The 13,975-nt window shown below is 49.1% G+C and overlaps 1 protein-coding gene across 1 annotated transcript; it reads left to right on the top strand.

Annotated features, from left to right (window-relative positions):
* The first annotated feature begins 8,477 nt into the window (after positions 1-8,477).
* Positions 8,478-10,352, top strand: LOC146764532 (uncharacterized). The gene is made up of 2 exons (XM_085564520.1): positions 8,478-8,484; positions 8,578-10,352. Exons 1-2 carry the CDS (start codon positions 8,478-8,480, stop codon positions 10,350-10,352), a joined length of 1,782 nt encoding a protein of 593 aa, XP_085420646.1.
* Positions 10,353-13,975: the final 3,623 nt, after the last annotated feature.

The raw sequence follows: 13,975 nt of genomic DNA, 5'->3' as shown, positions 1-13,975 counted from the left end.
ATGGAACCAAAGGTTCATTGTGACATTGTGGGGCCTCATGGAACCATGGAGACCATTATGTGATGTGGGTGGTGGGGAAAAAGGCATGCAATCAATATGGTTGATTGCAAGCTCCAACTTTAATCAAAAAGCCACTTAACATATATAGGTATTCTACAAGCATAATCAGCAGTAAGCTCTCATTGGTTAATTTACAAAGGTCTTTGTTTTATTTCTCCTATGTGCACTTATAGCTGCAGCTAAGTTTCTCAAGCTAAATTCTCATCTCTACATCATGTCTTCCAAGGACATTTCATCTTTGTTGAACATATCTTATCTTACAGCCTGTCCTTGTACAAGCATATCTTCAAGGCTATACCTGTCCTTATTATCTCATTCCTAGACCTTGTACAGAATGCGGTTTCCCAAGCCTAGACACAGAACCTGGTTCCCAAGCTCTGTTCCCAGGTCAGACACAGCCTGATTCTGGGGTCTTAAACAGAGGTTTTTTAAAACAAGTATTCCATAGAATCATGGCCTTGTTCCAACAACCATTCTTCAACAATTGTGACACTTCAGGACTCACTAGAACCAAAGGGGCCATTGTGTTACTGCGGGGCTTTGTATAACCAAGGGGCCATGGTAGCACAACACAGCCTCATGGATTCAAGGGGATCACAGTGACACTGTGGGACTCCATAAGGGGCCGTGGGGCTCCATAAGGGGCTGTGGGGCTCTATAAGGGGCTGTGGGTCTCCATGAGACCACGGGGCCATTCTGACTGTGAAACCAAGGACACCATTGTTACACTATGGGGCATCATGCTACCAAGGAGGACATTGTGAACCCGGGGGGGAACCCACCGAGATTATGGTGACACTTCAAGGGCCATTGTGGAACTGCAGGGCCTCATGGAACCAATGAGACCATTGTGACATGGCCCAGCCTCATGGGAACAAGGGGCCCTTGTGACACTGTGGGGCCTTGTAGAGCTGAGGGGCCGTGGTGACCTTGTGTGGCACCATGGAACCCAGGAGAGCTCTGTGACACTGCAGGACTCCGTGGCACTGAGGACTCATGTAACAGTGAGGAGCCCAATGGAACCAAGGATCCATTATGACTTCAGGGCTTCACGGAACCAAGGTGCCAGTGTGACACTGTGGAACCAAAAGAGACCATTGTGACACTGCGGGGCTCCACGGAACCAATGCGACCATTCTGACACTCCGAGTCCCCATGGAAGCAAGGGGCCATTGTGACACTGCATCCCCATGGAAACAAGGGGCCAGTGTAACACATCCAGGCCTGGTGGAACCAAGGGGCCATTGTGATCCTGGGGAACCCAACAGAACCAAGGAGCCATTTTGAGACTCCGTGACCTCACATAACCAAGGGGCCATTGTGGCATTTTCCCATGGAAAAAAGGAAACCATTTTGACACTGCAAGGCCTCATGGAAGCAAGGGGCCATTGTGCCACTGTGGAGCCAAGGAAACCATTGTGATATCACAGGGCCTCGTGGAAACAAAGATCTGTTGTGATTCTACAGGGCCACATGGAACCAAGGAGAATTTGTGATGATGCAGGGCCCTAAGAATCCAAGAACATGGAACAGGTCTGTCTGGCTGGGCCTCCAGGGGGCTGCCTGACTGGTCCAAGTGACCTTGGCATGTTGAGGGTTGTTTCTCATCTGTCCCTGAAACCCTAGAGTTACATGCTTTCCTTTCCATGGGAAAGAACTGTCCTTCTCCTCCAGTTATTCATGGCTGAAATTAGGGTTACTCCTCCAAATTTGATTATATCCAAAGATTATTACCATGTGAAACCTGCCAGGACAGACAGCTCTGGGCTGGCCTTGGCCTTTTTGGGGCCACCTGTCATCTGGCTTCAAAACACTGGGGGCTGTTCTTTCCTTCCCATGGAAAAAAAACATCTTTCATGGCCAAAATTGAGAATGCACCTCCAAAATTCCTTATATCCATAAACAGCTCCCAGACAAAAGCTGCCAGGACTGTCTAGATTCCCTTGGGCCAGGTCTCACATGCATTTCAAACACTGGGGCTGTGTATTTTCCTTTGTATGGAACAGAATTGTCCTTCTTGTCTCAATGCCCATAGTCAAAAGTGGGATTTGGCCTCCCAGATTATATCTATCCAAGAATTCTTCCTTGACAACAGATCTGGCTGGCAGGTCTGGCTGCCTTGCCCTCCTTGGGGCTGCCTCTAAGCAGCCTTTGAAACACTGGGACTCCACCCTTTCCTTCCCATGAGAGCTGTCATTCCAGTCCAGGAACCCACAGCTGAATTGGAATTCCAACCCTAAAACTCCTCATATATCCAAAGGCTGCTTTCAGAAAGAAGCTGCAGGTACAGACAGGTCAGGCTTGCCTTGGTCACTGGTGACAGCTTCACATCTGCCTTCAAAGCCCTGGGGCTCTGTGGTTTCCTTCCTGAAGAAAAGAACTGTCCCTCTTGTCCAGGTGCTGTTGGCCTCAGGCACTTGACCACTCTATATGGACACAGGATCTCTGTGCTCAGTGGGGTGGAGACTGAAGACAGCAGAGGAGAGCCCTGGGAGGGACTGAAGGGTGGTTTTAGAGATGGTGGATCCTTCTGACATAGTAGAGAACAGCCAGAGAAAGAGAATTAATGCCAAGGACAGCTGGGGAGGTCCAGACTGGACACCAGGAGGAAGGAATTTCCCTCCCAGGGCAGGGCTGTGGTGCAACACGTCCCCAGCAGGAGCCTGGAGCAGCCCAAGGCTTTGTGTGGCCAGGCAGGGGCAGGCAGGAGGCAGAGCTGCCAGCAAAGGAAGGGCCAGCGAGGTGGGGCAGCCGGGGGTGACAACAGCCTGCAGGGACAGAGGCGCAGGGCAGGGACACCGTGGGACAGCCTGGGCTGCAGAGGGCTCAGGGATGTGCAGCAGCTGCAAGGCCCTGACAGAGCCAACCTGTGCAGCCCTTTGGCCGTGGCTGCTGGCCCTGGGCCTGAGGCCACGAGGGGACAAGGCACCCTTGCAGCCCTGGGGCCTCAGTGCCTCCTTGTCCCTGCTCAGCAGCCTGGCAGGGCCGCCCCATGGTCCTGCCCTTGGCATTGCACATCCCCACATGCCAGTGCCCATTCCAGGAAGAGCCCTGAGCAATGAGGGAGGGACAGGATCTGCCTTGCCAGGGGCTGGGGCTCAGGCCTGGGCCCTTTGCATTCCTGAAACACATCCAGGTTTGCTCAGCACCAGAGACACCTTTGCCTTGCTTGTCCCCAGCTGTCATCTCTGCCTCCAGGGTTCTGCTCTGTCCGGAATCTGGGGACACTTTCTCAGTCGTGTCCCTGACAGGGATCTCTTCAAGGTCAAAGAAACTTCAGTGTTTTAATCTCACTTGGAGTTCTCAAGAAGTTCTTTGAGCACACTCTGAGGGTATGGGTCTGATGCAAAGAACACCAAAGCCCCGGAGGCTCGTTAAAGCCCTTGTGCTGTGTCTGTGCTGCTGAGCTGGGCCAGGCTCCTGGCCCAGAGGCAGCTCCTGGCAAGGGCAGCGCTGCAGAAAGACAGCTCTGGCCAGGAGCAGCTCCTGGGCACAGCCCAGCAGGGCTGGGGCTCTGCCAGGGCATCCCAGGGACACGAGAAGGGCACAGACAGAGCTCACAGGGGCTCAGCACTGGCAGGGGCTGTGGGATGTCCCAGAGGGGGCTGTGTCACAGCAGCACCTCTGTGGCTGTGCCAGAGGGGCACAGAGCAGCTGTGATGTCAGAAAGGGGCTGTGTGACAGCACACACTGGGTTGTGTGAGGTCACAGATTGGCTATGAAATCACAGAGTGGGCTGTGTGAGGTCATTGAGCAGCTATGGCATGATAGAGGGGACTGTGTGACATCACAGGGCAGGCTGTGACATCATGACATGTCTGTATGACATCATAGAGCAGGAAGTGAGGTCAAAGTGTGTGCTGTGACATTACAGAGTGGCAGTATGACATCACAGGAAGGGTTTTGTGACATCACTGAGGGGGTTTTAACATCACAGAGCAGGCTGTGACATCAGAGAGGAGGGTATAATGCCATAGAGGAGATTCTGCCATAATAGAGGGTGGCTCTGTTACATCAGAAAGTGGGTTGAGACATCACCGTGTGGCTGTGTAACATCATAGAGCAGGCTGTGACATCAAAGTACAGACAGTGACATCTCAGGGAGACTTTGTGACATCACAGAATCATCTGTGACATCACAGAGCAGCTGTATGATATCACAGGGTGACATCTCAGAGTTGGCTCTGTGATATCAGAGTGTGGGAATCCAGAGCATCCCTCTGGCTTCCCTGGCAGGTCTGGGACCCTGGCAGGGGGTCAGGAACCTCCCTGTACAGAGCTCCGAGAGACTCTGTCTGTGATCTCTGTCCATGGAAAAGAGTTTTCAATCTTACAGAATGAATTACAAGCTCTGAGTGTTTGATATGAGTAATAATTAAGTGTGGCCCAGGTGCAAAAGTAAAATTTTAGGATTCTAGATTAGGAGTTCAAAGGGGGCAAGATGGAGGAAATTGGGTGTCCTGTCCTTTTCCTTCTTCTTCATGCCCTCCATGTTTCACTGTAGTGTTGGCATTTTTCTATTGGTTTAGGCTGGGGACACACTGTTCAACGTAGGTGACAGATATTGGCACGTTATTGTTGTAAATCCAGCACAGGGAGTTTCTGGTATTTAATGTTTGTAACATCCCACTGAGGGCAGAGCCCCACACGCTGCCCTGCAGGACAGACCTGCAGCAGGGCAGCAGAACATGTTAGAGATAAACAGAATAAACAACCTCTAAACCAGCACAGACGAATTATGGCTTCTTCTTTGGCAACGGGGCAGAAAAACAGAGAATTTCTACAATCTCGGAATCATCAATACCACGGATTCCAACATCACAGGGGCTATGTGACATCACAGAGGTTGTGTGAGGTCACTGGGGAGGTCACTCTGCCCCAGCCCCCCTCCCAGTTCCCCCAGAGAAGTCCAACGCTGCTCGTGCACAGCGGGGTCCCCTGTCCCCCCGGGTCCCCCCACCCCTGGCGCCGCAGCCTCCCCCAGAGGATGTTCCACGAGATGGACCCCAGAGCCTGACACGGGGACGGGGGCTGGAGCCATGGGGGGTGGGACAGGGGGACAGGGACCCCCCGGCAGCGTCCCCGTGTCCCCCAGGGCCAGAGCCTGGGACAGGGCTCCTTCAGCCTGGTATCAACGAGGGCTTGAGAGTGCTGAAAAATCCCCAGCAAAAACCAGATTTAATATTAAAGTGACAGCAGCACAAAGTTCCTTGGCAAGAGTCACTCTGCTCCTGACTGGACACTTCAGGCACAGCAAGAAAACAAAGCAGCAACAAAACCAAACAAAATCCAGGCAATCAAACCAGAAATGAACCAAGAACTGTGTGACACGAGGACAGTGAGGGCAAGGCTGAAAGGAATATGGCCTAAAAGCTTTACTGTATTCAAACTTAAGAGGACGTAACCTATACCTTCACATAAACTGATACCTTCAACTTCACAATTTAGCAAAAGAACAGAGCTCAATTGTGGAAAAAATGACGGGAGACAAGTCCATTCTATAATGTCAACAAGTCTCAGTTTATTTCAAGCACACATGTATAGTTATACCCGTTATAATGAAGCTTATGCATATTGCAAAATTTAAGCTCATCATTGGTGTATGAAAAACAGGTCAATCCCGCCTTTGGAGCTTTCTAAGCTTGCTTTGTTTTCCCTTACATTTATCTTTTTGCTGAACATTCTACTGTTGGGAACCAGCTTACCCAAGGACATAAGATATTGTTGCTACATCTGCTATTGCTGCACTGTGCAATTTTCAGCTACTGCTTCACTAACTGCACGTAGTCATGTCCTTTCTCACGAAGCCATTCATCCACAAAACTCTCATTATAACAGCAAGGAGCTCAAGTTCCCTGATTTTAGAGTGTGAGCAGGAGAGTTTGAGGACCTGTGGGTTTCACAGAAGAACTGGCCCAGGGCATTGCCCTGGCACAGGGGCATGGAAAATGTATTGGCCGTGAGCAGCAGAGCATTGAGAATGGCACTGGCCCAGGCAGCTGCTGCCATGTGGGCACAAGCTCTGCTGCCCAGGAGGGTCCCGTAGTGCAGGGGTTTGCAGATGGACATGTAGCTCTTGTATCACATGAAAGTGAGAAGGGAAACCTCTGCTGAAATGAAAAAGACAAACAGAAGCAGCTGTGCAGCACACCCTGAGTAGGAGATGTCCCTGGTGTCCCAGAGGGAATTGTGCATGGCTTTGGAGACAATGGTGCAGATGTAGCCCAGGTCGCTGAGGGCCAGGTTGAGCAGGAAGAAGAACATGGGTGTGTGCAGGTGGTGGCCGCAGGCTCCGGCGCTGATGGTGAGGCCGTTGCCCAGGAGGGCAGCCAGGGAGATGCCCAGGAAGAGGCAGAAGTGCAGGAGCTGCAGCTGCTGCGTGTCTGCCAGTGCCAGCAGGAGGAAGGGGCTGATGGAGCTGCTGTTGGACATTTCTGCCTCAGGAAATTATTGTCTCCTGAGGAGAAAAATACAGCACTGAGTCAGGCCACACTTCCGTGAGCAAAATCTATTGCATATCTCATAGCAATGGAACATTTAGGGTCTCTCCTTTTAAGAACACTTCTCTACATTCCCCTCACCTGGGCTCTTGGTTTTGCAGGAATTCAGAGCACGGCTCAGGAGGATTCCTTCTTCTTGAGCAGTGAGAGGTAACTGAGAATGCTGGGTGATCTCCAATTAAATGAACTTGGAAACACCAAAAATCATTTCAGCTCTGCTGTTTGCATTTTGCCCATCTGAAGAACTGAGCTGAGGGAATTCCTTGTATTTGTTCACCCAGCTGCAGCTGCCACAGTCAGGAGTGGTTGTGGCTGTTTGAAATCCCTGACATTTCTAATTAACTGCAGGTGAAATCGTGTGGGTCTGAGAGGCACAGGGATGGTCTCTCAGTGCAGGGACAATGGAGCAGCTCTGGCCATCAGGGCTGTTCTCAGCTGTCCCTTGCTGGCAGCTTCAAGCTGCAGGAGAGGCATGCAGAAGAGTTCCCCTAGAGTGAACCAGGGCAGTGCTGAGAGCAGAGGCTCTGGGGTCAGACAGCACATGGACAGAGCCCTCGCCTTCCCTCAGGGTGCCTCACTGGGATCTCAGCTGTCTCCTGCCAGGCTGCTGGACAGAGGGATCACTGCAGCTGCCCAGGTGCAGGTGCCCAGCAGCATTTCCCTGGCCCTAAACTGAGCTGTCTCCTCCATGAGGATCCCACGCAGCACAGAGACACCACGGGAGAGCTGTGCCCTTCTGGAGGGCACCTGCAGCCCTGCAGGACAACCAGGGAATCAGCTGAAGGGCCCCTGAGGGCACCTGGGCACTCTGCTCCGACAGACACATGTCCACAGCAGGGTCCCAAGGCTCCCTGCATGGACGGGCACCTGCCACCACCAGACCCTGGCACTGCCTTAGAAAACCCAATGATGGCAATGGGGACAACACAGGCATCTGGGCATGGCAGTGAAATGTCACAATGCTCCTGCCAGTGGAGGAGGGACAGAGAGACTGATGGAAACCGGGGCCTTGTCCTTCCCTGCCTGGGCTCTGGCTGCTGCAGGGGCCCTGCACAGCTGAGCCTGTGTGGGATGAGGGCAGGGGCTCTGCTTGGGATGGGAAAGGAGCCTGGGCAGGAGCTGCTGGGGGAAGGTGTCTGAGCCACAGGGACAGCAGGGAGGTGGCACATCCCCCTGCCCGGCATTTGTGGCAGCAGCTCCCTGTCCCTCCCTGCCCGTGTCTCTGCTGAGGGAGCTGTTCCTGCCAGCAGCGTCTCCCTGTGCCCAGCTCCACTCCCTGCCAGCGCTCACTGAGCCCATCCCCACCCCACGGCCCCGGGGCAGCTCTGCCTGTGCAGGGACCTGTCCTGTGCCTCTGAGGGGGCAGCAGGGAAGCCCCGCTCTGGAGCTTGTTCTGCTCCACGCCAGGACATCCAGGAGAGCCACCCTGACAGGTCCTGTCAGTGCTGGCATTGTCAGAGACACTTCCAGGAACTTACCTGCATTGCTCTGCAGCCAGAGACTCAGCGTGTCCAGGGGCTGTGCAGATTTCTCTATGGAGAGTTTTGTGGAAGAATGGCTTCGTGAGAAAGGACATGACTACGTGCAGTTAGTGAAGCAGTAGCTGAAAATTGGACAGTGCAGCAATAGCAGATGTAGCAATAATATCTTATGTCCTTGGGTAAGCTGGTTCCCAACAGTAGAATGTTCAGCAAAAAGATAAATGTAAGGGAAAACAAAGCAAGCTTAGAAAGCTCCAAAGGCGGGGTTGACCTGTTTTTCATACACCAATGATGAGCTTAAATTTTGCAATATGCATGAGCTTCATTATAACAGGTATAACTATACATGTGTGCTTGAAATAAACTGAGACTTGTTGACATTATAGAATGGACTTGTCTCCCGTCATTTTTTCCACAAAATGGTGACCTGATCGACATGATAGGTGCCACGGTGGAGTGACGAAAAAAGGGTTCGGGTCCTGATGCAGCCAGGACGGCAAAAGTGCTGAATTGAAATAGAGTGCACCGTGCCCCAGGTGACTGCACAGGCAAGCCTGGCCGATACGTGCTGCTGACGACCTCGGAGGGCTGCAACAGCGCTGGCAATATAGGTATGGAGAGGCAAGCAGCATATGATTTATTTACTACATTCTTGCAGAGAAGGCAGATTAAAGGCATTGATTTGCAAAAAGATCTGCCAGGGTTATTAACATATGGGTATTCTAAGGGGTTCTTTGTAAATCCTCATACAGTACATGAGTTGTCTGAGTGGCGTAAGTTTGGGGATAAACTGTGGGAGGAAGTTTTAGATGATGATAAGACAGCTAAAAAGTTGGGAAAGTGGTGGAAGGTAGTTCACAATGAGTTATTACAACATCAGGCAGAAAAGAAAGCTGCTGAACAGAGAACTTCAGCACTAGAGAAAAATAGAGGTTTTAGCGGGGAGGATTGGTTGCCTGGTGTTTCCATGCCACCTGCTGTGTCTACAGTGGAGTTACCTCCATTGCGACCTGTGTCTGAGGACACGGAAACAGAGTCACATTGTGAGCCCACGGCTCCTCCAGCCCCCTCAGAACAGAAATCGACAGTTTGTCAAAGTTTGTCTGCCAGTAAGCCGACCCCTAGGGCAGAGTCTGACCTAACGGAGGCTCTGGCCAGGGAACGGAGGGAAGTTTGGGCGACTTTGGCAAGAGAGGAGCTGGACAAAGGAGATGGGCAGGCTTTGGAACTAGCAGCAGAACTGGCTTGTCCTGTAATTTTTCAGCAGCAGGCAGGCGGAGGGTTAACAGCTCAGATTACACCGTTAGATTGGAAGTTATTGTCACAGTTGCGAGCTACAGTGAGTCAATTTGGAGTTACTAGTGAACCGGCTAGGCAGATATTGGATTATGTTTGGAGTACTAATATATTGCTACCAGGAGATTGTAGAAGTCTTGCTAAGCTGATTTTCTCGCCACATCAGAGGCTTTTGTTTGGTGCACACTGGCAGGCAGAAGTTAATGAAGCTGTAGCTATACAAAGGCAGCCTGGAGATCCTCTTCATGGAGTAACTATGGATGAATTGATGGGCTTAGGAGCATATTTTCGCACTGAGGCACAAGCTATGCTAGGACCTGAGAAGTGTCGAGAGGCAATGCGACTAGCTCGAAGGGCTATAGATAAGGTGAAAGACCCGGGAGGTTTGCCAGCATATATGGGAATTAAACAAGGAAGGGATGAGACTTTTGGAGCATTTATTGATAAGGCAGCGGCAGCAATAGAGAGAGCTGGAGTGCCTGAGTTTATGCGTGGATCATTGTTGAAGCAGTGTGCTTTGCAAAATTGTAATGCTTCTACAAGAAGTGTGTTAAACACATTAGGAGCTAATTGGACTATAGAAGATGCATTAGAGAGGATGGCTACTATACCAACGGGGCAGCAGGCATTTTTAGTTGAGGCTATTAAAGAGCTGGGGGAGGGATTAAAAGAGCAGGCAAAAGCTTCACAGACACAGGTGTTAGCTGCTCTTGCACCCCTCCAAGCGTCAGTAGCAACCCAGGGAAGTCTTTACGGCAGCCGTGTGAGATGTTTCCGATGTGGAGGGACAGGACACGTTCGGCGAGAATGCTCTGCTGCTGGAGTATGGTGTCCTAAGTGCAAATCGGATACTCATAACATTGCTGCCTGTAAGAGGAGACCGGGAAACGCCCGAAACAGCGCGAACAAGAGCAGCCGCGCTCCGACACAAATAGCTGCTCCAGCCTTTCCAACAGCGACACCTTGCATCCAGCCACAAGAGAGAGCCTCGGAATGGACTTGGCAGCCGCAGTAGAAGTGACTTTAATGACACCACAGCCGCAGAAGGTCCCCACTGGAGTTAATGGACCTATTATAATGGAGGGCAGGACAATGGGAGCTTTGTTATTGGGAAGATCGTTGGCCTCTATGCTTGGATTATTTGTGCTGCCTGGTGTCATTGATGCAGACTATACTGGTGAAATTATGATTATGGTTCATACTCCATTTCCTCCTATTCGGAATAATAAAGGACAAAGGATTGCTCAATTGGTTCCTCTGGAGCAAGTTACTAAGGCTGTATCCTCACGGAAAAGCCGTGGAGGAGATGGATTTGGATCTACAGGAGGCTTGACTCTATTAACTTTGGATCTGAATGACAGACCAAGAAAAGAGGTTTTGTTGGAGTATAAGGGACAAAAATGCATGCTTACAGGTTTGCTGGACACAGGTGCTGATTCAAGTATTATTGCACCACAGTGTTGGCCTGCACATTGGCCTTTACAGCCAGCTGCTACAGCAGTAACAGGAGTTGGAGGTTTAACTCTTGCAAGTCGCTCGCCACCTCTTACTGTCTCAATAGATGGTAAAGTCATAAAAGCAATATTTTCTGTTGTTCAATTACCACCTACGGTGCAATGCCTAGTTGGGTGAGACATTTTAACACAGTTAGGGGTTGTCCTGACAAATGAGCACCCTTTGGGATAATAGCCATTGCTTGGACTTTCCCGATTCCCATAATTTGGAAAAGTGATGAGCCTATATGGGTAAAGCAATGGCCTTTAAAAAGGGAAAGTCTGCAACATGCTCATGCCTTGGTCACTGAACAATATCAACAAGGGCATCTGAAATTGTCTACAAGTCCTTGGAATACCCCTATCTTTGTAATAAAGAAAAAGTCAGGGAAATATCGCTTGTTACATGACTTGCAGGAGGTTAATAAACAGATGGAGCCAATGGGTGCACTACAGCCAGGTCTGCCTAATCCAGCAATGTTACCTGAAGGATGGCCTCTATTGATAATAGATCTCAAAGATTGCTTTTTTACAATAGCTTTGCATGACAGGGATACAAAGCGCTTTGCATTTACTTTGCCAGCTCTGAACAGAGAAGGTCCAGATCAAAGATTTGAATGGACGGTTTTGCCTCAGGGTATGCGTAACAGCCCTACTTTATGTCAACTTTACGTAGATTCTGCATTACAACCATTGAGGCAACAGTGGCCACAAGCTATCATTTATCACTATATGGATGATATTTTGATTGCTCAGCCTAAATCATTTACAGGTTAATATGTACAAAACTTGCTGGGACGTTTTCAGCTTGTTGTGGCCCCAGAGAAAATACAGTTAACTTCTCCTTGGAAATACTTGGGATGGACATTGTCTCAAAGCTTGGTAACACCTCAGAAATTAGAACTGAAAACACAGATTGTTACTTTAAATGATGCTCAGAAATTACTAGGTGATTTACAATGGCTTAAACCTATAGTGGGCCTTCCAAATGAACTGTTGGATTCTCTTAGACCCTTATTAAAGGGCACAGACCCAACAGCACGAGTGACCCTTAATCCTCAGCAGAAAAGAACTCTTCAGCAAATTACAGACTGTGTGGTTCAGGGTCGTGTACATCGGCGAATACTGGGAATCCCGCTTAATCTCACTATATGGTGTGGTGAAAAACATTTGCTGGGATCTTTAACCCAGCTAGAAACAAAAACGGGGGAGATAAGGGTGTTGGAATGGCTATCCCCTCCACTTCAGCAAACAAAGACTTTAATTCAAAAAATTGAAGTGTTAGCAGCTTTGATAAAACGGGGTCGTGAGAGAATTTTGCAGGTTGATGGGCGAGAGCCTGAATTAATACAGATTCCTATGAAAAAGGACTCTTTACAAGGGTATTTGGTCAATAGTGAAGAACTGCAGGAAGCTCTGCTAGGAATAGGAGGTGCTGTCATAACTGAAAGTATTAAAAATCCTCCATTACAGTGGATTGGAAAACTGAGTTGGATGGTTCGGCCACAGCGAGAAAAGGAGCCGATTCCTGGTGCAATAACGGCATACACAGATGCAGGGAAGAGGTCAAGAACAGCAGCAATTACATGGCAGGAGCAGGGAGTCTGGAATCATGAAATCCTTACTGCAAATAACTCAGATACCCTTCAGACCTTGGAGTTAGCAGCTGTGGTTTGGGCTCTGACAGTCCTGAAGGGGCCTTTGAATATTGTTACAGATTCCTTGTATGTAGTTGGTGTTGTGGAAAGAATAGAAGATGCTGCTATCAAGGAAGTACGAAATCAGAGACTATTTGAACTGTTCATGCAACTTCAAAAAGCAGTAAAAATCCGAGAACATCCTTATGCTATCATTCATATAAGAAGTCACAAATGGGAAATTGGCTTAGGAGGGGGTAATGCCCGGGCAGATAAGCTTGTCACAGTGACTCAAACTTCTCCTTTGTCAGGGCAAAGGCTTGCTAGGGAGGCACATTCTATGTTTCATCAGAATGCAAAAGGGTTACAACGGGAGTTTGGAATATCCCATGCAGATGCCACTGCTATAGTGAGAGCTTGTCCTATCTGTAGTCATCATAATGGGGGTCATGGCATGGGATGGGGAGTTAACCCACGAGGTCTTTCATCTAATGAACTCTGGCAGATGGATGTTACTCATGTAAATAGTTTTGGTCGCTTGAAATATGTTCATGTTACTATAGATACATATAGTAAATACATCTGGGCAACAGCTCAAGCTGGAGAAAAATCATTAAATGTTATAAGGCATTTGTGTAGTTGCTTTGCAGTAATGGGAGTGCCAAAGCAGATTAAGACAAACAATGGTCCTGCATACATTGGTGGCAGGGTGAATAGATTTTTAAAATCATGGGGAATTAAGCACATTACAGGAATAGCACATTCTCCCACTGGACAAGCAATTGTAGAAAGGGCAAATGGAACTTTGAAGAGATATCTGGAAAAACATAGGGAAATTAGAGATGTTCAGGAAAGGCTAATGAAGGTGCTCTTTGTTCTTAATAATTTGTGTATATTTGGGGATTCAGAGGCACCACATGCGATGATACATTATGGACAAAAAGAAATAAGCAAAAAGGGCAAAGAAGTATGGGTCAGGTATAGGGACCCTAAAACAGGGGGTTGGCAGAACCCAGCAAAGGTCCTATATTGGGGAAGGGGATATCTTTGTGTTTCCACCCCTACAGGTTCACTCTGGGTGCCAGCAAAGTGGACCAAACCAGCTCTGGATGAGTCGTCTCTTAGCTTGCCTGACGGATCAGGACCAGAGGAGAATTGAAGAGAAGCTGATTCGCACAGTGGGACCTATTCTTCAAGAGATAAGAGGACTTTCCCCAGTGATTGATCAACTTTTGCCTTCAGAGTCAACTTTTCTAGCAATTGTTACAGCTATTGAGGCTTTACAGACTGTTGATATTCCAGGACCAAAGAATCCCGAGTGTCTTAGTTGTGGGAATTTTAATTGTAACAGTTGGATTGCTTTTGTTTGTGGGGGTTGTGGAAAAACATACTGGGAAGATCAAGTATTTTTAAAACGACATTTTTGGTGTAAACATTGTGACTTTCGAAAACGAGGAGATTCTTGGCAGAGAGATTTAATACGAGACACAGGCTTAGGAGTTGCTATA

The sequence above is a fragment of the Lonchura striata genome, chromosome 33 (genome assembly GCF_050655825.1).
Source record: "Lonchura striata isolate lonStrDom1 chromosome 33, ASM5065582v1, whole genome shotgun sequence".
NCBI lineage: Eukaryota > Metazoa > Chordata > Aves > Passeriformes > Estrildidae > Lonchura > Lonchura striata.
Note: the sequence above shows the minus strand (reverse complement) of the source record. Positions and strands in the feature narration are given on the sequence as shown.